Below are 25304 nucleotides of genomic sequence, written 5' to 3'. Positions count from 1 at the left end.
TTCTTGTTACCAGTTGTGATCTGTGACCTGAGAAACGACTTTCGATCACGACGATACTTTCCTGTTACATACAATCATTCGACATCTCAGTGAACATTTGAGAAAGAAAAAAACTAAGTCTAATAATTTGCATACCTCTCTCAATATATATGGTGTCTCTGGAAAGTATGATATTATTAAGAGAGCTATAGAAAGGGTGTAAAAAATGTCCTGTCGACGAAACGAACGTTTATACAGTCTCATCCTTTAAAGAATCCACGTTGAACACCATGCGAACGTATCCTTGGATTCAAAGTGAAAAATAGTCCACGAAAACCCTAGTTTTTAATTTGAATCGTTAGTAGGCTGCGGATTCACGTGTAAATACAGATTTTTCTTGACTACCTTGCAGAACCTGGAATCACACGAAAATTTGATTACTATGTAGAACGTTATATCAGATTCTAAATAAAACGAAAACTTCATTAAGGTCTATCAAAGTTTTAAATGTAAACTGACTATCAGTATGAATCGTAAGAGTTTCCACGAACACAGAAGATCCACAGTCTACTCGTTAAACGGAGTACGTGTGTGTATTTAAAAACAAAAAAAAACAAAAAAAGAAACAAACGTGTCGAACTGTTTTGTTAAACGTACTGACGTAAAACTATTTAACGAACAGTAATATAGTTTATACTTTATTTGAAGTTTCATCAACTTTTCCATCGACGATACATCATATTCCTTGATTCTTATCTTTGCCTTAGAAATAATCCACGAAAACAATCCCCTTTCTACCGGTTGGGCGTGTTCGATTTTAGTTCACGCTTACAGGACATTTTTCTCTGGCTTGTATTATCTCTCTTGAAGGGACCGTCACCTCCGGAGGCATCCTGTATGTAAATTTCCCTGTACCCTCGTCTGATCGCACACTTTTATATGGTTGAAACGCATTTGGTCGGACAATGTGAGTGCCTCAACACATCCACGAATTGTCGGAAGAACGAACAAACAAACAAAAAACAAAGATATGAACGAAAGAACGAGAACGTATGCATGGTAATTTTTCGTTTCCAATGTTCATGTCGCTTTATTCCTTTCTCGCAGATCGGAGATTGGACGAACAACCTCCATTCATGTACAAAGTTAAGGATATTCGAAGCGTGGGTGTCGGTGATCTAGAAATTCGTTCACATCCATGTTCCAGCATACACAGATAACGTTTTCAAACACGATCGCGATGATCTAGCTTAATATCCTCGGCAATCACAGTAAACCAGCCACCTATTATTTCTGTTGCGGTTTTGCTTCTCGGGAACCGATGGAAAAAAATCGAGATTGAACAATACTCGAATAGTTTGTAACGAACGCGAAGTCAACGCAAAGTGACTTACAGGATCGAAGCGAGTTGGTGTCATCGGCGGACGACGAGCAAAGTATTCTTTGTAAATAAATGAACCTTCGCTTCGCACACATCGACGTTTTCGTAAAGCGTTTCTCGACGATGATTAGGGTTTTTACATTTTTTTAAAACGTCTGACGTTCGTGCGTCATCGGCATCTCGTTGTCCTTTCTCATAGGGATTCGACGCGGTTCCCACTGCGAACGGTATATATACCACCATCGTATACGGCTGACACTGCAGAGGTGTGCAAATGATTCAACGCGAGCTAGAGAAGAATATATATACACACACACATATATATATATATATATATATATAGAGAGAGAGAAAGAGAGAGAGAGAGAGAGAGACAAAACTGTGTTTATAAATGATAATGTTTCCGTTAAAATGTTTCGTACGTTGATTTCATACTCACCAATACATTTCTCTGCTTTTGATTAACTGACCGCTACGAATTTTCTATGCATAACTTCATCGTATACGGACTCGATATATTCGGTGTATATTGAAATATGTGGTGTGAAAAGTTATTTCTTATACTTTCCAGTGTTCGACTCACACTGGCACGTGTAACTTTTGTTCAATGTCTATGTAAACTTTCTTCATAGGATAAAAAAAAAAGTATTAAAAAGAAACACGTGTCGCATAGTAAGTAAATAACGTGTAACGATATAATTGTATGATTTTTACGCTCGTACTAAAGAGAATCGCTATCTTCGCAGGTAGTTTTTCCGAGAACTACTTTCTACGTGTACCTACCGATCGAAAGGTGTAGATCGGTTCCTGAAAACCATACTCAACGGTTATCTTACACGCTGTACATTTGACTCTGGAAAAATTTTGCTCGATCGCCTATTATAAAAGAAAAAGAACAATGTGAAATGAGTACCTAGTAATTTGAAGTAACATCGAATGGTCGTTTATAAAAAGAACAGGTGCTTTTAAGAAAGGGAAGACCATGGATCGAAATACTTATACAAAAAAGCTGAGAATTGTGAATAGACTACACTGAGTCCGATAATTTGCATACCTCAGCATTTATTAAGTCTACCGATAAATGATTCACTATTTGTTTTAACAAACTGTCAACACGCTTTAAGTTCGAAGTATATAAGACTAAGAATATAACGAACGTTAGATTTTCTTTAAACATTGATTCTGACGAGAAATAGAGGATCGCTTATCGACGCACTTGGCAATTTATTGTAAACTCATTATAAACTCACAATACGTTCACCCATTATCGCACACATATTGAGCGGCTCCTAAAGTTTTGCAGACGTTTGTGAACGGAATGAGAAAAAGTCGTGGACTATGATATGTATAAAATGTTTATCAGGATAGATGTGTTTCTAGTATTATTTCGACAATTTGTTTTCAAACTCGACAGGTATTTCTGTAGAAAGTCAGACTACTGGAGAGTCAGAACACATAAATAAAAATAAAAATAAAAATAAAAATAAAAATGAAAATGAAAATGAAAATGAAAATGAAAATGAAAATGAAAATGAAAATGAAAATGAAAATGAAAATGAAAATGAAAATGAAAATGAAAATGAAAATGAAAATGAAAATGAAAATGAAAATGAAAATGAAAATGAAAATGAAAATGAAAATGAAAATGAAAATGAAAATGAAAATGAAAATGAAAATGAAAATGAAAATGAAAATGAAAATGAAAATAAAAAAAATATAAATATAAAAGTGAATATTTTAAATATAAATACAAATATAAATAAAGATTAAAAATAAAAATAAAAGTAAATATATATGTAAATAAATACATATATGTATTATATAAAAATGCGTGTGTATTCTGGAAATTAGATTCAATTTCGCGTAAGGAAAACAGTGAAAATTTCATAGCTTCGAATAATAATGTACAGAGCAGTTTATTTTAACCAACCTTAAAGACAATTCACAATCAGTCGTTACCATTGCAAAGCTTTTATTGCAGTATACTCCCACCGGGAATAGGATAAAAAAGAATGGAACAGTCGTAAAGGGATATACGTTCTTGAATTGTAAAAAATCGAAATTTTTAGAATACCGTACCCGATAGTTCCAGAAGCGAAGATGGACGTGCACAGAACAAAAAGGAGAGGTGATGTGACTGAAACCAGAAACGCTTGTAAACGCAATCTCTAAGCTACGGACCTACGGATTCCCAGTATTCTAGACCAGTATGGAACAAGAAATTAAACACAAATTAATTTTCTTCATTGATAGAACTCGTTTAACCCTTTGCACTCGACAATATTTTTTATTACAAACATTCATTATTTTCTGACAAAATATTAACAATATTATTTTCAACTTACATAAAGGAACATCTTGCATAAATTATGGGCCAGAGTTGTTTTATTTCTATGTTCCATATGTTAATACCTTATACAACGTTTTATATTGAATTTTTCATTTGATAATTTTGTTGCGTTCAATTAAATGGCGACTGAGAGTCGCCTCTCAAATGCAAAGGATTAAAGGGAAGAAAAAATGTGACAACACATTGCCTGATGCTCTTTCAACGCGACAGGATTTTCCTATCACTATTTCAACGATACATCTGTCGTTTAATCATTTCGCTGATACGATCATGCATGGTACACGTGTGTCTCCTCAAAAAGTGGCTTTTCATTTGCGGACACTACGTATATGCGACAGCAAGGTGCTTCATGACACGTAGGACACATAAACGATGAATCGGGAATTAAAAAATAATAAAAGGTCTCGATGGAAATATGTATCTTACTTGATCTTGTTCCAGAGCTATGGTTCTCTTGCACCTGTGCACTTTTGAGCCAAAGACCGACGGCACTAACGTGAGAAGCGAATAGTACATGTATGGAAGTAAGAAGGACAGAAATAGTTATAGCCAATGGGTCGATAATGTTGGTTTCTACTTATAGATAAAGTCAATTTCTATTTTTCATTAATTATTGTTTAACTTCACACTTTAAAATTTTTTTGTTAACACGTTGAATGTCATGGGGGTCACCGGTGACCTCCGACCAAATCGAATTACTCAATCGAGTTCACTCAATGAAACGATGAGTATATTAAAACATTTCTATATTACAAATAATGCTACATAATACAGTGACATTCATGACAAATGATTTAATATTATATTTTTTCTATTCTGTGTATTTTCCTCTGTGAAATCGTACGGCGTTCAACGTATTAATATTCGTGATATTCTTTTTGTAAATAGTCAGTTAGAAACAAACTGTCATAGAAGCTGGTCAATAAAAATATTTCAATATAATAATTTAGTAAATATTGTAAATATGTATATTAAATAAAAGCACACGCCAGATATCGCGGCGAGGCGATAGTCGTTCTTTTTAAACTTCGCGCGCATAGCCGCGATTGTGCTGACGGCAATGACGGCAAAGCAATGATGCCATCCGTGGCAAAACGCCCAAACTGGTAGACAAATGTTACCGATGTGGGATTTCATGCGGAATGACTGTGGCGCCACCCATGGCAATGTCCACGTAACAAATTGGTAACGGTATATTATGAAACGGATTAAACTCCAATTCTCCCACACTTTCGGGATATGCGTGAAATATGCTTATTTCCATTCAAAGCAATTTAAATATTGCTATATTTATTTACATAGATTTAAGAAGAATCATTAGTCCTGAATACCTAAACATTTTATTACAAATATAGTAGTTCAAATAAAAATGTATATTGAACTTCAATTTTATTTATCGACATTTCAATCATTAAAATAAAAACTATTAGTATATAATTTATCGAAGAATTTTCTACAATTGTATAATTAATCAAGATAATCTCCTATACAAATTTTATAGCTGTACTTTATATAGTAAATGTATTTATAAAAATATTTACGTTTGTGAATCAACAAAAACTGTATTGTTATGAAGTTCTATTGAATAAATACTACTTCCTTTGTTTAAATGTACGCCTTATACATTCGTTGCCGTTAAATCATAATTTGCTCGTTGCAAAAATGAAGTACAGTAAATACTTACAAGCTTCACAGGTTAGAAATTTGAATACATGGCAACATTTTAATGGATACGTTTGTATACTGGGTTTACCATATTTACTACTTGGTTAACTTTGATCATTTTGCTTCATGTAGTTTTCCTATTGATCGTTCTTTAGGCATAGACGACAGAGCAAAACGTCTGATTTTTTACACAGTCGGTAATTCAGAACATATGACACCGAGTTCTAGAGTACCCAGGAGCATCGATTTAGACAGCCAAATCTCATTTATCCCCTATATTAGAAATGAAGTTTACACGATACTCAATTTCTACTAATAAATCTAAACGTGAACTTAAGATTCATACAAACATCCCATACAATATAACTTGCTACATTGAATTACCAATGCTGTTAAAAATATTCTAATGCATTAGCAAAATCTTTTTAAAAGAAAAGTAGGAAAAATTATGGTATAAAAAGTGTTGAATGAAATTAATTACAATAACTGTCATGCATTCCTAAATTATTATAGTTTAAGGTAATAAATAATACACTCAATATTTCAGTAGTTATTGTATATTTGTATTCAAATCATAAAAGATTAGAACTTTAGCCTGTGTGGATATTGGCTACTTCTTAAGCCAAACATGGCAGACAAATAAGTAAACAACAACTTTTTCTCCTTATTCCTTTTAACGGCAGAAATTACAAATTTATCAATTACTTTCTGATCTGTTTTTCTTTGTTCACTTGCTTTGTATTCATCCTTTTTCTTGGCGAAAATATCACCTTCTTCTTTCTTTGCACGCTTTTCACGTTTCCTCTTAAAGTAATCATCATTAACATGGTCCGGGAGTTTTAAGCCTGAGATGTTAATACGAGTAGAAGTTGCAATCACATAATTCTGACTAACTCTTCTAAGAGGACAACCGTTAATCAGGAATGGACCTATTATACAAAATATATAATTTAATACTCTCTATTAATTTCCGTTTAAATTTAAATTTATTATATGCAGCACTCACCGGTAACAAGAAGTAAGCCACTCTTGAGTTGTTTCAACAAAACAACTCGTTTCCCTTTATGAGCACCAGCAAGCAAGATGCAAATTGTTCCTGGTTTTAAAGATGGCCTCAAATAACGTTGATGATCACGGAAACATTTTTTAGCATGATGTACAGTCACAGGGTCTGCAGTTGGATAGTTAGCACGTCTCTTCTTTAACAATACAATACGTTTCTCCCCATTTTTATCGCCACTAATTTTCTTCTCAATGGTTACTGGTTTCTTGGGCTTGAACTATTATTAAATACTTGTGTAAATATATATCTATAAGTAAAAACAATAAACAAAAGATATATTACAAAACATACAGTTTTTGGAGTTTTCTTATCAAGAAATTTATAAATAGCCTTCTTGTGGAACATGCGAGTGCGACTGAATCTATAAACACCATTTCCTAAATCATAATTTCTTGGTCTGATGCGACCTCCCTTTCTACCCTTTTTGTCCACAGAAGCATTTTTGTTCTCCTGGGACTTCACTGTTGTTTCCTTGGCTTCTTTCGTCTCCGTCATCTATCAAATTAGTAATAAGTATTACTTAAGAAATAAGTATGTATAATAAAAAGGTGGTGAATGCAACTGTATATATAAATTTCATTATTGTAATCTCTTACAAGGCATGTTTACCATGATAAATATAGGTTATGTCACGTTTTCACAAAGCTATAAAATATAAAGAACCAATTTTTAAGGAATTGCAAAGCCAGAACGAAATGAAATGATTAAGATCGAAAATGTTTAATATATATCGAAAATTAAATAACTAGAACAGTGAAACGTCAAACTGTAACCTCTCATAACATTAAGTGTTTAAAATTTAATGGAATCATAACATTAGAGAAAAAAATACAATGTTCTTCTTAAAAAAGGTTTATGAAATATGTAATATTTGACAAAATATATAGTTTCTATTTTATTGAAATAAGAGATTACTTTGATTATATTAAGCCTGTTGATATCATTCCTCCTTACCGTAAATCGTGCAGCTAAAAGAGTCTATACTATGTTTCCATCTAGAGGGCATACTCTGTAGTTACATTTCTAAATCGATATATAGCTTCGATTATTTTCGATAATTCTCGACAATTTAAAGATATTCTCTTGTTTTTATAAACATTACAATTATTTAATATTAAATATATAAAACGTTTATATAAGTTCACAAACCAGTCAGTTTTCTTTATTAAATAGTAACTTCAATTTATTATAAAAATTTTAATAACATTATAACAAACATATTATAGTTGACTTTTTATATTTAATAATAAACATACATTTCTGAGATTGAATGTATATGTAAATATATATGTTTAATTAACGTAAAAGTTTTGCATTTTTTTCATACAAGTGTAAATATATATATATATAAATATATATTCAATATATATATATATATATATATTTATGACTGAAGTATAAAATAGCTCATTTATTTTAAATTGCTTTTTAATTCATTCAACAAGATAGAACCTATCACCATTTTCTCACAATTTACACATATTTCCAAAGATTCGCTTCCAGTAATTTTTATTGTCACTAATACCAATGAATTTGAGGCTAGGGTGTGGGCGGTAAATCTACGAATAAAGGAAAAATTATTGTGAGTAGTGTACTTTATGTTCTTCGTATAAACAGTAAATAATTACTAACCTCATTTCTTCGTCAGTACTAGATATTATTGCAACATTCGCAATTTCATAGATCATTTGAGGAATATCTTTCTTATTTCCCGCATATTGCACTTTTGCTACATGTTCGTTCATGCCTTTCAATTTTGCTTTTTCAGTAACAAACATGTTATCTGGCAGAAGTACAGCACGTATTATTTCTCCAACAGGTGCTTTAATAATCACCGGACATGAATAAGTTTCTTCATTAATTGTAAAATCAATATTAAAATTTGCCGGCTGAGTGGAATCATTGAAATTGATACCCAATGTGGATGTTGCAATACCATTCGTTTCTAATAGTGATATTTGTGTAAAATCATGTAGAAGCATACCTTTCGGTAAATTCTAAAAATAAACACAAATCTTCATAAATAAATGAATACAATTTTTAATGTAATAAACATTTACCTTTGTTCCCATTTGAATCTCCTTAATAGAATTACTACCTTCATTAGAAAATACTAATTCAATAGCAACTAAATGAGCGCTTACTAAATGTTGTGTTCTTGTAAACCTATACTCAACTTTTAAACCGTGACCTGTAATACTATTTAACAATTCAGACTTTTTCATTGGAATAGAAGGGAATGATACTTCTCTTACATCATTTGAAATATTTGAATTCATTGGAGTAAGAAGACTTCCTGTACTTAATGGCATTACAGGTGTTATGTGAATATCTGTAATCAATGTATTATATAAGTTTACATACTTTCATTCAAAGTTTTGTTTCATAACCTTTTTAATATTATATCATACCATCGACTAAATCTAGTAGGAGATCAATGTTACTTTTAGGTTGTTCTCTCGTATCGTGCTTTGAAGCTTTATATTTCTCTTCTTCACTTTCTTCTGACTGTTCAGAAGATTCTTCTGAATTTGATTCTTCACTCTCGGACTCACCATTAGATTCGTCAGATTCTTTAGTAGATTTCTTTTTCTCATTATCATTTTCAGATTTATTGGAGCTAGATGTATATTCAGATGAATCGCTACTTTCATCTGAAGAATCGCTCGACGAAGTATCCGAAGATTCATTATCGTTGGTTAATTCTGTAATTGTATATTATTTTAATGTTAGACTATTTTGAGTATAATGTATATAAAGTTTATCAATGTATATAAAGTTTACCATCTCCTGCAAATATTTCTAAATTTTCTTCATCGCTGTAAAAAGATTTCTCTTTTTCTTTCCCTTTCTTATCCTTCTTATCTTTTCTAAAATATTCCTCTCTTATATCTCTCATATTTCCACTAGGAATATCTCTAACAGATGGTTCTGGAGCTACATCAGGGAACGATGGCAATGGACGGTAACCAGCACATGGCATATCCAAATAATGCGACAATGTACCTAACTGAAATTCGGAGTTTTTGAACCTGGATGTCAGAGTTGGAGCAGGCTTTGAGGCTAAAAATATTCTTTTTGCAAGTTGAGGAAGTTTCTTGTCTGGATCATCCTCGTCAAGAATAAAACGTCTCAAAAAACGAGCGCGATCTCTGATATCATAATTCTGATCATACTTTGCAAGCTGAAAAACATACTGACAGAACGGTTTAGTCTGTGCAGGATTATTTAGACATAGTTTAACAGCCAAATTTAATATCTGTAGTTTCACTATGTCCTGTTCATTTACAAAATTTTTGGCCATTTTTCTTAGAACGTCCGGTGCTATCTTAGGTACCCTATCCGAATATTCTCCCAAGAGCCATAATATTGATGCCCTAGCTTGTGGTATAGTGATAAAATCCATTAACTTGGCCATATGAGCTATTATATTCTTATGTTCATTTGGCTGAGTTTGTAAGAGTTTCTTTATAACAACAACACTTTCAGCTACAATAGCCTCTGAATATAAAAATCATGAAAAACATAACATAATTATGTAAGTATTGCACAGTTATTATCATAAATGAGTATTGGAATCATATTTACCGTCTCTGTTACTCAAAAGTGAAACTAATCCATTTAGGCAAGTATCGGTCACTTCTTTGATATTACTTGCGCATCTACCAATTGCCTGTATACTCGCTCCCACAAATTCTTTATCACTGCTAGAAATGTATGTTTGGAATTCTCTCAGTATAACCCCAATGCTAGTTTCAGTTGTCAGATTAGTCAAAATATCTAATTTCAAGAGCTTTATATGTGTAGGATCTGAAGTTCTTACAAAAAATGATCTAAGAAAAGGTTCAAACATTCCCTACAAAAAAAAAATTAAATATATATTCTGTACAAATTTAAAAATTTTAGAAAATAATATTTTGGTTTAGTACATTATATTAGTACTTACATTACCTTTCTGGTAATTGATATGCTAGCTATGCAGTGAAGAACTACACTTTGAACTTCTCTATGTCCCCTTAATAACCTGATCAGTGCTTTAGCAGCAGTAATAACTTCACTTCGTGGTGCTGTATGGTGATACAACTGAGAAACTGCCATTACCACAGAAGCATTTCTACTTTGTAAAAGAGGTTTTGTGTTTCTTAACAATAATCGATGATCAGGATCTAACGATAGTTTTGTTTTCTTAGTATTGGTTGAATCAGAATCAGAATCATAAAATGGGCGATTCTCATCTTCTTCTACATTCTATAAAAATGATTTTCACAAAATATAGGCCTTACACCAAATGATTTCCTACGACTTCAAAGAATTATACATACATCTACGTTTGGATTAATGAACTGTGTTCTTGCGTATCTTGTGAGCATATTGACTATAATAACTTGGCCCCACTCGTCAACATCTACTAATAAGTTACAGAGCTTTCTGTAATTCTTATGTATTAAGTCAATCCTCTCAGGACAAACTTCTTCAAAAGCCATTACCGCAGAACCAACAACTAGAGTTGTTTTATCAGAAAGCAACTTTTCTAAAACATTAATCAGTTCCTCTTTCTGCTCTGAATCCAGTGAATAAAGTTTAGGTATAGCATGCGCTGCAGTTTTTCGAACATATGGTGACATATCACTAGCTGAATCTTTAATAGCAAGCATTACAATAGGAACAATCATAGATACACGTATGCTTGAAAGTACCCTCAAAGCACTGGCTCTTATTAACTGATTAGGATCTTTCAAAGCACGTTGGAATGTAGAAATAGACAATAACGCAAGATCCTGCTGATCTTCTGCATAACGGACTAAATAAACATAAACTAATTTTTTCACTTCGATGTTCTTTGATACAACATTTTTTACTACAGCTGGAAATAATTCTGATGCATCTCTTCCTTTTGCTATCATCTGTAATAAATATCTTAGTTTCTTGATTGTTCTGGAATAAAGTTAATTTAAAGCGGAAGATGTATTACCCCAATTATACGTTTCATAGCTTCCAATTTAAGTCCATCTTTATTACTATCCAACATTTGTTTTAAATCGTCATGCCTAATTTGGAAAATACAAATTACAAATATGTAGCTATGTATCATATGTGAACATACTTTGTTGCAATATATTATAAACTGTGCCATATAAAACTAACATGTATATATACAAGTTAATAACATTGAGATATATAGGTACAAAAATATAAATATTTTATTTATAACAATTATACTTATTTCAAAATGTTTTTAGTATTTGTGTCATTTTTAAAATAGAGTCCCAAAATATGTAATAATACTTTTCGCTAATAAGATATTTAATGTTAAAATAATATGGATAACGATTTAAATATTTACTTTTTGTAATCAGAATGAAAAAATCCTCCAGAAGCAGGATCAGTTGCAAGTTCTGGATCTGCAGTACTTGATCTGTCATTGCTATAAGATCCTCCGTTATTTGATATTGAATTCGTAGCAGCGGTCAACATTTTCTTAGGTTTTATTTAACACCACTTAACTTTGATACAAATATCACTATAATTCACAGAATTCTTTCAAAATTGACAATATGATGCTTGTACCGAAGATTACCACATATCCATCTTGCTTAGATCTGTTTAGATCCGAGCCATTCACTCAGCAATATTCTTGCTCCATATATCGAAATGTATCGAATCAGAATTTAAAAGAAATACTGTTCGACGTGTAATTTTTTTATTATTAATTTCTATTGATGCCTATTTTTTATGTATTATTTATCGTTGAAATTAAAATTACACGTAAAAACAAATATATTTCTAAATATAATAATTAAGAGAGAAAAACTTTCACGAAGCAACATAGAGTATCGATAAGTTACTAGAAACAGTGCCTTTTTGCATCACACATAAATGCGAATATACTTAAGCTGATAAAATAGTTAAAAATTGTAATCATAACTACTAATATTATAATAATATTTGCAAAGAACGATATTTTCAAATATAAATAATTTATTTTTTTTATTGTAGTAATAATTTTATATTCAAAATAATATATACTGGGATATTACAATAAGCATATGTTCGTAAAATTCTTGGTTAAGTACTAGTTATTTATGTATTCTGCAAAATGTAATCTAATGAATTTATTTTTTCAGTGTAGGAATTAATTAATATGTCACATATAAATTTATACTAAAAAATAACAAAATGTTTCTTATGTAATCAATAAAATATTACACATATTTAATAAATGCAGTTTCTACTCTTGAAGGTCTTGTAAGAAAAATACAATTGTGAATAACAATACACGTATGATACACAGAAAGTTTCACAGTAATTTATTTCTTTACATTGAATATAATAACTTAAAATTATTAAGATTTTATTTTTTACGATTCTATAATAAAGTTCAACTAGTTTATTGGTATGTTATATCATGTTTTATAATAGCATAACAATTTTGCCACTAAAACTTGCTAAGAAGTTTTCTTTCCTTCATCTTTGGGAATCTTGCTGCAATCTCTAAATGTTTGTTGCCTTATCGTTGAATTTAAATCCTCTTGACAATTAGAATATGCCATACCTAATCCAAAACCTGAACCAATTAAAATAGGCCATTTTCTACCTACAATAAATAAAAAATTTTAATATTACATTATGAATATACCATAATTTTTCATAATATGGTACCCATAACAATAATAACATCTTTAATATAATATAATGGTTCCTAAATTTATAGTGTATTTAATATTAAAGTACATACATATATATGTTTATGATACTTAACCTACTCCACATATTTAATAATATTATTTTTAAGAATACAATAGCATGGTTAAGAAAATTATATGTACCCTTATGTGCAATTATACTCAATATCTTTGAAAATGTAAATTCAATTAGATTTTTCTGTCAAGAATTGCATTTTCTTAACCTTCAAAATTATATTCCGATGTTTATGTAAAGGTAGATAAATTAAATATATTAGCATATAAATTATAATTCTATCTTATTATTAAAAGTGGAATAGGTGAAATTTTTAATTAAATATTAAAATAATTAAGTCTTACGTTTGAAAAAAAGCAGAGAAAACACACTACCAAGGATAAGTCCCCCTCCTAGGAAAATGTCACAGTATTAGCAACAATAAAAGTACACACTTCTTCTACGATTAATAAACATCACAACTATTAAATAACATTTACCAAATTTAAAAATTGCATCTGTAAAACATCGATCCCATTTTCGTCCAATTTCGTCTTCAGTCCAAGCGGTACCAGCCATTTTTCTGTATTAAAGTAGATCTATAATATTGGTAGTTACGTCATACGTAAGTTTCTAACCATCTCGTAAAACATTATCGAAGCATTAATTATTTGTAAAAGCAATATTTTAAAATAATTTTTTGTTTTTCAGTTAACGATATTTTTCAATAAAATAGATGTACGTTTACAATAAGTATGTTCAAAGTGAAGGTTCACACATAGTACATTATTATTGCGTATTTGAACATGATAAAGGAAAAGAATGTTTTTAATTTGTCATATTATTTGTAAGTATTATTTATTTAGAATCTAGTAAATGTAACAATTGTTTTCTTCTGTGGATTTGTTAATTTCATTAGAATCTGCTCGCTTTACTTTTATAGGTCAATCTTAAGCGCGCCACAAGCAGGTAAAATTTAAATGTGAAATTACTATTTAGCTAGTAACTTGTTACGTAAAAGCTGTTACATAAAGTCACTAATAGAATGGTCGTAAAATCCAACTAATTATCGCGAGTTCTTTGTTATAACGCCAATATGTAATTTCGTTGAATTCAAATTATGAAAATGTATATAAATAGTACATATTACATACTCTGTGATTATAAAGAATTTCCTAATTTCCCTAGATTACCATGCTGGAAATTTCATGGATGGATCGCGCACAAAATTTTAATATACATTTTTTTATCTTTTATAAACGATTGTGTTTAAATTTATAGTTAAAAGATTTTAATTTAAGAAAATACGCTTTAATTGTTAGGGAAAATAAAGTTTTTGAATTTAGAAACTGGTAATTTAACCAAATTTATATTATTGGACAGTGTCGTGTTCATGCATATTTCAATATGATATCAAATTTGGTAGCTGAACCAGTGCACACTTATCAGTTTAGAAAAAAATAAAATTCTATTAAATTTTCATTATCTTGCAACATATAAAACAATTTTTTAGACATAAGTTAAAAAATATATAAAGAAAAATTGTATCTATTTTAGCGCCCTCTTACAATCGATTCTATACCGTTACTAGAGCATTCTAGGATTTAATGTCCACCGTATATATTCGATTTGACAACATGGTCATCCAGAAACATCACTATAAAACTGCAATGACAGAGTTTCCGGCGTAAAAATAAGCCAAAATTTGTGCTGAACATGTTTGCTAAACACTGTAAAGAGAAAACGGGATAGTTATAGCCAATGTTGACTTCATGTTAAAGTGTATAATTCAATAGACATACACGCACGTTAAAACTGCATTACAAATAATGTTATCGATTAATTTTTTAAGAACCTCGAAGTCAGTAAGCAAACGATCGAATAACATTAACAGAAAAGTGGTTAATATAGAATTATTAATGAGGTTTTCATTTTTTATCGTGATTTTCATTATAATAACTAATTTACTGTCGTCGGCGGGTGGAATCGAATCATTGGGAAACCCGTATAAAATCTTAGGTGTCCACAAACGTGCAACCTTACAAGAAATTCGAAAGGCATATAAAAATCTTGTCAAAGAATGGTGAGCATCGATGTGACTATTATACTTTATTTTATTGCATAAAAATAAAAAAAATCCATTCTTGATTTTATATGCCATACATTTTACATGATAGTGGAATATTATTAATAAAAACTTATTTTATATTTAGTACACAATCTTCATGGACATTAAAATGTCTGCTTATTTTTTATTAATTACATATTGCTTCTTAGGCATCCTGATAAAACCGATCATCCTGGTGCCGAAAATAAATTTGTGGAAATTACAAAGGCATATGAGGTAAAATTAATATTTTGGCAGAAATATATATATATATATATATATATATATATATATATATATATATATATATATATATGTATATATGTATGTATGTGTATATGCATATATATATGTATTATATATGAATGATTCAGTGTTTTCTTGACAGTTCTGTGATTTAATGTTTTAATTGTTTTGTTAGATCTTAACTGATCCAGAAAGAAGAAAAAAATTTGATAATCATGGAATCACAGAAGAAAGTATTCCTAGACAGAGAAGAGATAATAGTCAATTTAATGTTCTTGATCCTTTGGAAGAATTATTTGGTGGAAATTTTAAGTTCCATTATCAAACTCGAGATATTTCACTCTTTTACAAGATGAGCATCACATATCGGTTTGTATATTTATATAGAATAAATTTATATAGAATAGATATGTTTGTATAAATTATGATAATTGACCATCTTAAACATAATTATATTTATTACAGATCATTCGAAAATGTGATAGTACCAAAAACTTTTCGTACACCTTATGTAATATTATTCTATTCGGATTGGTGTTTTGCGTGTTTGCAAGTAGAACCAACATGGCGCCGCTTGGTGGACGAATTAGAACCATTGGGTCTCGGGTTAGCAACTGCACATGCTGAGAAAGAATCTGCTTTGGCAAGAAGATTGGGTATTCATTCATTGCCATGCCTTGTTGTGACAATAGAAGGTCGCACTAGTGTGTATAAAGAATCTTTGTTCAGTGTGCAAAAGATTGTTGGTATGTATTTTAAAAACTAATTGAGCATTTCATTTATACTGATGTTGAATATTAAATTCTTAATACTTATCATCTTTCAGACTTCTTACGAAACAAATTCCCATATAAATTAATACCTAACATAAACGAAAATAATGTAGACAATTTCCTCTCAGGATGGATAGATAATAGAATTCGAGCTTTAATATTTGACAGAAAAGAATCAATACGATTACGATATCTATTTATTGCATTTTACTACAGAGATCGTGTTGCATTTGGTTTTGTCCAGGTAAAAATTTTATAATGACATTATAGTATTCTAAGAATTATTCAATTCTTCGATAATATATAATTTTATTCTTACAGACTGGAAATGAAGATACAGAATCTATTGTAACAAAGTATAAGATTTCTGCAGATTTAGATACTTTGTTATTGTTTAATGAAAATTCTGAAAAACCTATGGCATCCGTTAGTATGAAAGATATATCCAGTGATACGATGCACAATATTATATCAAATAATAAATTTCTTGCTTTGCCAAGACTTTCGAATCAAGCGATGCTAGATTCTGTTTGTCCACCTGAATGGTTAAGACCACAAAAGCGATTGTGTGCAGTTCTAATATCACAACAGAATAATCCCCTCCATGATGTTGCAAGACATAAATTTAGACAAGCAGCTTTAGAATCATCTTACAGGTAATATTATAGTAAATATACAATTTTTCTAATCACTATTTCAGTATGTAATAGTTTATTAAAATTTACAGCACTGAACGGGTTAGATACACATACGTATTTAAAGATACACAACCAGAATTTGTATCAGCATTATCGACAGGCGAAGGAAGTCCTTTAGAACCTTTGTTACACATTGTCATCATTTGGAGAAGAGATGCGAATCATCTGAAGTACGAATGGTTACCTACTGGTTGGATTGAGGCTGCTCAAGATGAGAATCAGTGGAACGAAACACGTCGAAATTTGGAACAAACTATACAGAGATTACTAAGAGCATCTGAAGCTCTGCCATATGCTGCGGTTGTAGGAGAATTAGCAGATGAACATGCACAGGTATTTACTTGTATTTTTTCGAGGTTTAAACTGGATACAGTGCTACCAATTATTGCTATTTCATTATTTCTACAGGGTACAGTAGATAAACTTATTGGCAAGGCATTGTTAGCTGTAGATTATATATCAGATAGTCTTACTAAAGAGCAGATTTTACCTTTGGTATCAGTAATTGCTACTCTAATGTTAATTGGAGCAGCAGGATACGGAATGTCGTATTTAGTGTGAGTAATTTGATATTATAAAAACGTGAACATAAAATAAATTCCTTAATGTCGTATTTCATTGTAGGAAACTAGAAGAAGCGAATGTTCAAGCTGAACGTGCTCAATGTAAGGATAACGGTAAATCGACACCATCACAGCCGCAATTGCGATTACATGAATTACGCGCAGAGAAATATAATGGTTTAGTTCGACTATTGAAACCAGGCTGTAGAACCATTATACTATTAGTTGATGCTCAAAGTAGACTAAAATTATTACCAGCTTTTCATAAAGCTGTGTGGCCTTATAGGTGAGTCAATAAGATTTTATTTTGTAATTCATAATGAAAATACTCATCTTTTATTGCAGAAAAAATAAGACCCTTATGTTTGGGCACATGTCTCTCGAAAGAGGATTAGATTGGTATAAAAAGTTACTATCCCTCACTTTGTCAGAACAAAAGGAGTTAAATATAAATGCCAAAAATTGTGTTGGCACTGTACTATCATTAAACGGGCACCGTAAATATTTTTGTATGTACCATGCCAAACATCCAGAATGTAGTAAAGGAAAAGGTTCTAAGGTATAAACTAAGAATATTTATTTCACTGTTCCTTGTGTATGAGAATTAAAAAATATTGAACGATAGTTATATTCATAGCGAATGGAACGAATGACGAAACAATTAACTCGAAGAGCAGATGATGCTGAAGCTGGTGCATTTATTGGTTTTGATAGTTCTAACGAATCCGATCTTTCTGAAGACGAGGTATTGAATAAATAAAATTCATTAAAAATATTATTGAAATAAAAACGAAGTAAGTCATATGGAATTGTGTTGTTCGCAGAGCGGAAACAATGTATTGTATCAGGATAATCTTTTGGACGGTCTGCCTATGTGGTTAGACAGATTATTCGAAGGTTTAACACATCGTTATTATATAAACTATTGGCCCGAATTCACTGCCAAGTAATTAAACACTGGTATGCATTCTTGTAATGTGTACACTTTTTGCAATAGCGAAAGGGATCCAACTAGTCAACATGCGTCACTTGGAAGTCCAACAATTGAAAAGATACATCTTTACTTTTGTTCAAAGCTAAAACATATTCATTGTATATGAAACATTATTTCTAAAGTTACTCACAATGTTCCGTATACATAGATTTTAGATACTCCATTTACCGCAATTGAGAAAAATTTCATACTATATCATCATAGTCGATAATGTTCTCGTAGAACTAAACATTTTCATTATTTTGAACGATTACATAAGTAACGATAATCTCTGAATTTTTAATACTACCTTAAATAATTCTAGTCGATGCTATTAAAGACATAACAGTATTTATATTACTTGTTTAAATATTAGGCACTGTATATTTATATATTTGTAATATGTCAATAATTTCCATTCATTTCGATTTCTTTTAACATAATGTATGGTACTTGTTCTATAGCGGTATGTTCTAGCATACTTGTAGCTTTCCATATTACATACGAAGTTTGATAAAAAAAATGTTCCTGGACATAGATGTAATTCGATTGATATTTAATCTTTTTCATGCTGATTCATAAGTACTTCAAAATATTCAATTAATTTACAAACTTTCTCATACAAATTCACATCGGTGCGATTCTTTCACTAAATTTGTTATAAATATAATATCATTACCAAATTTCACAATCCTCGCAAAACAATGTAATATAGTCCGAGTATTTTATTATCAAACTTTGTGTACATTACGTTAATATGTAAGAATGTATTTTTGTCTTTCCTATGAACATATATTTATATTATCTTATACATTTTTTGAATCTTGTATTTTTATTTACCGTAGAAACTGGCAACAAACGTATTCCTACATCTATTGATTCGTTCTAAGCGGAAATTCATAACTATAATAATAAAAATAACAATAACAATTAATAATACGTGCTTTATACAAGTCATATGCAGATTAAAAATAATAGATACTTTATAGTTGATCGAAAGAGAATGGTTAATATTCTCATAGAACAATACTTTAATATTAAATAATACAAAAGCTAGTCCCTTTTTCAGCTATACTTAGACGATGTATATCTTTAAATTATATTTTGAATAATTGAAGAAATCAATATCACAGCGTTGCTCATTTGAATATCAAGTCATCACATAAATAATGTCACTTTCATACTTCAGTTAAGTGAAATAAAATGTATAGTATTTGTTCATTATTGATATATTACATACCTGTTTTTATTTGACTATAAATTATATATGAAATGAATGATAATTGAATGTAAATTAAATTATAAATGAATAATATATCGTAATGTATTTTATTTATTGGATAATCTCTTATTTATTGTTTGTTTTAAAGATTGTTATTGTTTTACAAATTATAAGATTATATAGTGATTGATATATAGATTTTAATCTAGAAGAATATAGTTACTCTTTAACCGCATTAAAAAGTAAAATTAAAGAATGTTATATCGCGAAATACAGATTATTATTGATAGATTATCAATTTCTTATATAAATGACAACGCACATGTGATACATTACAAAATCTCTTATTAAGAAAATTCAACCTATAAATGTATATAACACGTATCACGGTAAAAAATGACTTGGCTTATGTGATGACTGAAAATAAATTTACGTTCAGTACATACTTTAATCATACTTTAATCATATTTTACAAAATTATCTTTTTGATCTTTAAATGCATGGAAAAAGAGTGATGTATAAAAGAATTGTTTACATTGTGTATACAGTCTATGAAAATATTTAAAACATGATGAAATAAAGATATGTGAACAAGATTTGTATTCGTTTGATTTTACAAAATGTATAATGTTTGCTAAAAAAAAATGTACAAGGAATACTCGTACATATAGTTCACTGCAATGAATGTTTTAATTCTGTTAATTCTGGAAATACTTCATACATTACAACTTCAAAGATATCCTGCAAAAAAGAATTAAACATTTAACAATCAAATCAGACATTAGAAGCTTTGTTAAAATGTAATAACTTACATAAAATAATTGTTTGTTTAAGTTTACATTCTGCAAGGAATCAAAAATTTTAATTGCACCACGTTGAGCACTTTGGGCACCAACCAAATTAGTTAAAACATCAGGTACATTATTTAGGAATTGTCTTCGTGCTTCGCCACGTGTTTTTAGTTTCTCCTCATCCGTACGAAGAAAATTTCCAGACACCAAATAGCCATTTGGCCACCAAGATTTTGTAAATAATTGTACATAATAATGAAGCATTGGCTCTGAAAACACCCACGCAATGGTGTCCCTGATTTGTCTGAAAAGTGTATATAATTCCGTGTTTATCTTTATTTAAGATAAAAGATTATTAACACATTCGTGGCTGACAAATTTTTCGCTTTTTTAAAAAATTAGAAAATTTGTTTTGTAATATTAGTCTTGTAATGATCTGTTGTGTTCAAAAGTTATATTTGAAAAGACCTGATTCACATCAGCAGCCGCGAATATATTAATTTAACAATTTTAATGATTATTAATTATACCTATTGATTGTTCGACCGTAAGTTATTTGAACAAAAGTAATTAATGAACGCCTCAGCCATCGAAATACCCCTCTTAAATCAAAAATTTCGCCTAAAAGTGTATACAGAGGTTCTGCAATCGCATCTTTATTGGAACTTAAGTATCCATCTGTGACTGATCGTCCACTGTCAGTATCATCCAACAAGAGAGAATAATCATCTTCATCTTCTTTGTCGCGAATTTCACTGGTAGTACTGGATCTAATATAAATGGTTCAAATAGTTAATTTAGAACAAAAGCATAATAATATTAAATCAGACACTTTCATACGTTTTGAATAATGTTGATAAAGAGAACCGAGATTTTTTTGGAGAGGGAGGTGCATATTTCAAGTGTTCTGAACTTGGACTAAGAAAGATGTACAGAGATTCATTCTGATTAAGTTTTTCATCTTCTAGAACAAACTGAAAATAATAATTGTATTAATCAAAAGACGAACATTGAAACTTTCTATTAAATGAAGATAATAATTTAGAAATTTACATTTAAGTATTTTTGAATTTGCATTTTTGCTTTTTCTAAAGTATTTTTATCAGATTTTCCAAAGAATTTCAAAGGTTGCGATGGTAAATCTAAATTTTTTATGTTGGAACAGAGTTGACGAAGTTTTCTGTGTAAATCTTGAAAATCTTGTAATTTTCTCAGCACTACCCAACCACTGCATATACTATCACTATTATTTTCATCTTCGGCCATATGAACAACCAAAACAAACTGTGGAGATTCTCCATTGTCTGGTATCTATTTAACAAGTATTTCTCAAATTAATAATACTTAACTCTATTTATTTATTTTTACTGATTAATATTTTAAGCCTTCCTTACTTCTGCACTTTGTACTTCTACTCTCCAATGGCCTAAATGCTCTGACCACATTTCAGTATGAGTTAAATGAGCTTCTAGTTGCCTTTTCTCGCTTTGCAGCCACTCAACTTCTTTAGCCAAAAAATTCAAAACCTTGCTTTCTGGTTTCAATGAAGTTTTCAATGCTTGTAAAGCTTGCATCTTATTGTTCAATTTTTCTTGTAATTGATCTAATTTACTGCGAGCAAAATTTGAATGTTCTCCAACAAGTAAAGATACATTTTCTGTTAACGTTCCATTTGTTATACGACGATCTTCTACTAAATCTAAAAATTATATACACAATACATAAATTATAGTACATCCGCAATAAAAGAAGTAAATACTAACCATCTGTTCTTTCATTGAGTAACGCTTGTTGCATATTTTTGTATTGTTCACTTACTACAAACGAGGGATAATATTTTTCTTCCAAAGTTTTAACAACACTGTTTTGAACTTCATAAAACACGTTAGGCCCTATATCACCTAATAAAAAACTTTCCATTTTTTTTCTAATAGCTCTGTCAACTTTTATTTCAGCAGTAGGAGATGTAATATAAGTATAAAAAATTTCTGCACCCAATTGATGCCAATGGGATTTATCAGCATTGCGTAATTCTTGTACAGCTGCCCAGTACCCGATCAAGTCTTGACTAGCAACTTGTTCTAAAAATTGTGAAAGATATCTTCGACCTATTATATTATCCAGAATATATTGCAATGGCAATATTCTCTCATCAGTGATTTCTGCTGAATCAGGTATATCATTGGCCTATAAAACACTGTTGTCAAATATAACTCTTAGTAACAAATGATAAAGAAAATTATTTTTGCAACCTGAACAGGATATCCATTCCACCCTAATGATTGCATGTGACATTCGCATGTATCTTTAGCATATGTCAGTTGGCCGATATACCTCTTTAATTTTCTAGCTTGAATAGCATCGGATTTTCCAAATGCATTATTGTCTGGATCTAAACCTTGTGCTCTTTTAACATTCTGTATTGTCGTGGCTTGCATAATTTCAGTAACAATATTATATCTGATATGCTTCAAAACTTCTAAATCCTTGGAACTTTTGATCATACGTATAAAGTCTTCGAACGATTCAGCATACTCATATGTTTTTCTGTGCATTGCTTCTGCGAGTTGTTGCTGATCAATATAAGATAAAATCTTTTGATTGATGTAATCCGGATCAGTTATTAAGTCTATTGCTGGTTTTAGAACTATAAATATACAATAAATTAAATATTTAGTACATAATTCTATAAACGGAAAAGTTTTATATTAAACTTACTTTTACATGCAAGAATTTCCCTCAGCAAATATTTTATTGGTACAAGAGAATAACAACGTGGCAACAAAAGCAAAATATATAATTCGCTGACTCTTCTCAAGTAGTCTAATTCGGATGTAGGTGACATTAAATGTGTTGATAAAATAAATACTGGATCCTCACCTTCAGATCTATTCAAAAATTGAAAAATATGTTACTTTGGTAATTATTATTGTGTAATAATTAAAATAGTTTAGCTGAACATACGAAGCTGCTTGAGCAATCCTAATCTTTTCAAAATGAAAAGTAATCTTATTTACTATATTACAAACGACTAATTTTGTGTGATCCACTTTAGACAAGCGACCATGTAGACTTTGGATTGCACCCCATATATCTTGTTTCATATTGTCTATTATTTGTTCAGAATTAAAAGCCAATTCACTGAGCCAAACACCAATAAAATCTTGAAAAATTAAATCCAATAGGTTCTGTAGGGCTCCATCCACCATGCGAGTAAAGACCAATGGATATTTTGCATATTTTTTGGTGTTTGAAGTTTGAATTGTATATCCTTTCTAAAACCGTTAAAAAATAATTAATAACCATGACTATAAAATTATTTCTATTACTTCTAAATCTACCACAAAATAACCTAACAAAAATTATTAATTTTGAATTTAAAAACACCTAATGCAAAACATTGTGTGAGCATTATAATCAGCTATTCTTAATTTAAATGAACCTAATCTAGCTATAGCAAAAGAATTAAATTAAGGATGTTGAAATGCATTTCATTTTCCATGTAAAAATTAACCACCTATAATCTAATAATAAAATGTTGATATGGCAAGAGATAGATTGGTGTACAATGTTCATTATTTTCCTATAATACCTGTTATCTTATCAACATGTATCAATGAAAAAATGAATAAAATAAAGGTGTTTCAATGTCATTCGTAGAATAAATGTAATTTTATTTATTTGAAAATAATTTAAAATTATTATATAGTCATAAATATCTCTTTAAAAACAGTAAATATAGACAGTTATATATTTTTGATAAATAAAATACAATACAATGTATTAGACTTCTTATTTTATCGTTGATTTAATCAAATTGAAAGTTGGTAAAGAAATTCTATTCACTTAAAACTTATTTTTTATTAGCTTACAAAAATATACTTTTGTGTAAACATACCATTAACAAATTGTGAAAAGCATCCATTTCAGCGACCGTTTTCAATGTGCCTGCCCCAGTTTGGTGTTTCGGAGAAAGTGCGATGTTTATGAACATAACAATTAAACATCCCATAAAGAAACATGATATGGTTAACATTCCAAATATATAGTACCATAATAAGTTATTCCAGTAGAAGAATGAGATAACAATTGGAATACACAGAATACTGATCGATACCATTATTCCTTCTTATTCTAGTCATATGACAATAAATATTACATTTTCAATTTCCTATTTACAAAACGACTTTAATTCAGCCACAAGAGAGCTGACGTAAATGACACTACCATCGCCATCGTTTATCGTAAACTAAAGTTTGAGATGTCACACGAAAGAGGACACTTCTTATCACGTGATTTAATATCGATAAAATTTCATTACTTTTTAAATTCGAATTTTATTTGATTACCAACTAACGTGATTTCTTATTTGTGTACATTAGGAAGCGTAATATTATTTTTCTAAAACTAAATAATTGTAACTTTGAATATAAATAGTAGTTTAAATTTAATATAATTACAAGTTATAATTAGTAGATGGGGGAAACATGATGTTAGTTTTAGGTTTATATTACCAATCAATGATTTATTTTATCAATCAGAAAAATGTCTTTTTATATTCGTTTTATTTCGAAAATAAAAAAAGAATAATACAAAAATATAGAATGCAACTTAGTATTAAATTATTATGAATAAAAACATTGATTCCAAGTTATATCGCTCTGTTTTAATTTTTCACAAATTATAAATCAATTACATTGAATGTGGCAAATTGTAAAGAAAATCCATATCGTTAAATAAGATACAGCAAGCCTGACGATTGTCCTTTAGTAATTCTCGATGGTTAATATGGAACAATGCGTAAAATGATGTAAT

The 25304-nt window shown here is 29.9% G+C and overlaps 6 protein-coding genes and 1 long non-coding RNA gene across 25 annotated transcripts in view; 2 read left to right on the top strand and 5 right to left on the bottom strand.

Annotated features, from left to right (window-relative positions):
- Smr (nuclear receptor corepressor smrter) overlaps positions 1-664 on the top strand; it is a 72931-nt gene extending 72267 nt beyond the window's left edge. For all 16 annotated transcript variants that reach the window (XM_076367311.1, XM_076367314.1, XM_076367309.1 and 13 more), the window contains one exon: positions 1-664. This exon is cut by the window's left edge and continues 4049 nt beyond it. The gene's annotated coding sequence lies outside the window, so the exon portion shown is untranslated.
- Positions 665-1720: 1056 nt separating this feature from the next.
- On the bottom strand, positions 1721-4221 carry LOC143174489 (uncharacterized). The gene is made up of 3 exons (XR_012998494.1): positions 4137-4221; positions 2144-2236; positions 1721-1984 (listed from the first exon to the last, which is right to left on the bottom strand). It is a non-coding gene; the product is annotated as an uncharacterized LOC143174489 (long non-coding RNA).
- Positions 4222-5916: 1695 nt separating this feature from the next.
- On the bottom strand, positions 5917-7492 carry RpL6 (ribosomal protein L6). 2 transcript variants are annotated; one of them, XM_031972629.2, is made up of 4 exons: positions 7393-7492; positions 6730-6933; positions 6382-6655; positions 5917-6304 (listed from the first exon to the last, which is right to left on the bottom strand). In XM_031972629.2, exons 2-4 carry the CDS (start codon positions 6931-6933, stop codon positions 5958-5960), a joined length of 825 nt encoding a protein of 274 aa, XP_031828489.1. In that variant the 5' UTR covers positions 7393-7492; the 3' UTR covers positions 5917-5957. The 2 variants fall into 2 exon arrangements, with proteins under 2 accessions (XP_031828489.1, XP_031828490.1); XM_031972630.2 differs by having other exon boundaries at positions 7354-7409.
- Positions 7493-7602: 110 nt separating this feature from the next.
- rb (adaptor related protein complex 3 subunit ruby) lies at positions 7603-12459 on the bottom strand. Its single transcript, XM_031972641.2, has 10 exons — positions 11783-12459; positions 11411-11486; positions 10761-11342; positions 10390-10686; positions 10027-10294; positions 9223-9939; positions 8850-9143; positions 8499-8770; positions 8071-8435; positions 7603-7997 (listed from the first exon to the last, which is right to left on the bottom strand). The coding sequence occupies exons 1-10, from the start codon at positions 11911-11913 to the stop codon at positions 7850-7852; spliced, it is 3150 nt and encodes a 1049-aa protein (XP_031828501.1). The 5' UTR covers positions 11914-12459; the 3' UTR covers positions 7603-7849.
- A 264-nt stretch (positions 12460-12723) lies between these two features.
- LOC116425218 (MICOS complex subunit Mic10) lies at positions 12724-13845 on the bottom strand. Its single transcript, XM_031972645.2, has 3 exons — positions 13617-13845; positions 13482-13529; positions 12724-13033 (listed from the first exon to the last, which is right to left on the bottom strand). The coding sequence occupies exons 1-3, from the start codon at positions 13693-13695 to the stop codon at positions 12885-12887; spliced, it is 276 nt and encodes a 91-aa protein (XP_031828505.1). The 5' UTR covers positions 13696-13845; the 3' UTR covers positions 12724-12884.
- Positions 13846-13907: 62 nt separating this feature from the next.
- l(3)80Fg (dnaJ homolog subfamily C member 16 l(3)80Fg) lies at positions 13908-20439 on the top strand. Of its 2 annotated transcripts, XM_076366418.1 has the most exons (14): positions 13908-13963; positions 14060-14085; positions 15136-15199; positions 15394-15460; positions 15645-15838; positions 15935-16215; positions 16296-16486; positions 16564-16898; positions 16970-17273; positions 17349-17497; positions 17565-17789; positions 17849-18062; positions 18141-18248; positions 18328-20439. In XM_076366418.1, the coding sequence occupies exons 1-14, from the start codon at positions 13923-13925 to the stop codon at positions 18451-18453; spliced, it is 2325 nt and encodes a 774-aa protein (XP_076222533.1). In that variant the 5' UTR covers positions 13908-13922; the 3' UTR covers positions 18454-20439. The 2 variants fall into 2 exon arrangements, with proteins under 2 accessions (XP_076222533.1, XP_031828504.1); XM_031972644.2 differs by lacking the exons at positions 13908-13963; positions 14060-14085 and having other exon boundaries at positions 14689-15199.
- LOC116425215 (sorting nexin-25) lies at positions 19290-24754 on the bottom strand. 2 transcript variants are annotated; one of them, XM_031972642.2, is made up of 11 exons: positions 24388-24754; positions 23454-23764; positions 23208-23377; positions 22742-23136; positions 22253-22676; positions 21884-22188; positions 21543-21800; positions 21330-21463; positions 21020-21259; positions 20511-20793; positions 19290-20439 (listed from the first exon to the last, which is right to left on the bottom strand). In XM_031972642.2, exons 1-11 carry the CDS (start codon positions 24607-24609, stop codon positions 20371-20373), a joined length of 2811 nt encoding a protein of 936 aa, XP_031828502.1. In that variant the 5' UTR covers positions 24610-24754; the 3' UTR covers positions 19290-20370. The 2 variants fall into 2 exon arrangements, with proteins under 2 accessions (XP_031828502.1, XP_031828503.1); XM_031972643.2 differs by lacking the exon at positions 24388-24754 and adding an exon at positions 24007-24069.
- Between the last annotated feature and the right edge of the window lie 550 nt (positions 24755-25304).

This window comes from Nomia melanderi, chromosome 4, assembly GCF_051020985.1.
Source record: "Nomia melanderi isolate GNS246 chromosome 4, iyNomMela1, whole genome shotgun sequence".
NCBI lineage: Eukaryota > Metazoa > Arthropoda > Insecta > Hymenoptera > Halictidae > Nomia > Nomia melanderi.
This window is presented reverse-complemented; position numbering and strand designations above follow the sequence as displayed.

What these genes read in the sequence shown, in the direction of transcription:
- RpL6 (XM_031972629.2), bottom strand. Translation starts at nt 6,933, where the DNA reads ATGACGGAGACGAAAGAAGCCAAGGAAACAACAGTGAAGTCCCAGGAG. An exon ending in ATAAGAAAACTCCAAAAACT is followed by an intron (nt 6,656 to 6,729) that starts GTATGTTTTGTA and finishes ATTTAATAATAG; the next exon opens with TTCAAGCCCAAGAAACCAGT. An exon ending in TGGCTTACTTCTTGTTACCG is followed by an intron (nt 6,305 to 6,381) that starts GTGAGTGCTGCA and finishes TTTGTATAATAG; the next exon opens with GTCCATTCCTGATTAACGGT.
- rb (XM_031972641.2), bottom strand. Translation starts at nt 11,913, where the DNA reads ATGTTGACCGCTGCTACGAATTCAATATCAAATAACGGAGGATCTTAT. An exon ending in TCATTAATCCAAACGTAGAT is followed by an intron (nt 10,687 to 10,760) that starts GTATGTATAATT and finishes TCATTTTTATAG; the next exon opens with AATGTAGAAGAAGATGAGAA. An exon ending in GCATATCAATTACCAGAAAG is followed by an intron (nt 10,295 to 10,389) that starts GTAATGTAAGTA and finishes TTTTTTTTGTAG; the next exon opens with GGAATGTTTGAACCTTTTCT.
- LOC116425218 (XM_031972645.2), bottom strand. Translation starts at nt 13,695, where the DNA reads ATGGCTGGTACCGCTTGGACTGAAGACGAAATTGGACGAAAATGGGAT. An exon ending in AGATGCAATTTTTAAATTTG is followed by an intron (nt 13,530 to 13,616) that starts GTAAATGTTATT and finishes ACATTTTCCTAG; the next exon opens with GAGGGGGACTTATCCTTGGT. An exon ending in TTCTCTGCTTTTTTTCAAAC is followed by an intron (nt 13,034 to 13,481) that starts GTAAGACTTAAT and finishes TATTTATTGTAG; the next exon opens with GTAGAAAATGGCCTATTTTA.
- LOC116425215 (XM_031972642.2), bottom strand. Translation starts at nt 24,609, where the DNA reads ATGGTATCGATCAGTATTCTGTGTATTCCAATTGTTATCTCATTCTTC. An exon ending in GGAATGGATATCCTGTTCAG is followed by an intron (nt 22,677 to 22,741) that starts GTTGCAAAAATA and finishes AGTGTTTTATAG; the next exon opens with GCCAATGATATACCTGATTC. An exon ending in ACTCAATGAAAGAACAGATG is followed by an intron (nt 22,189 to 22,252) that starts GTTAGTATTTAC and finishes TATAATTTTTAG; the next exon opens with ATTTAGTAGAAGATCGTCGT.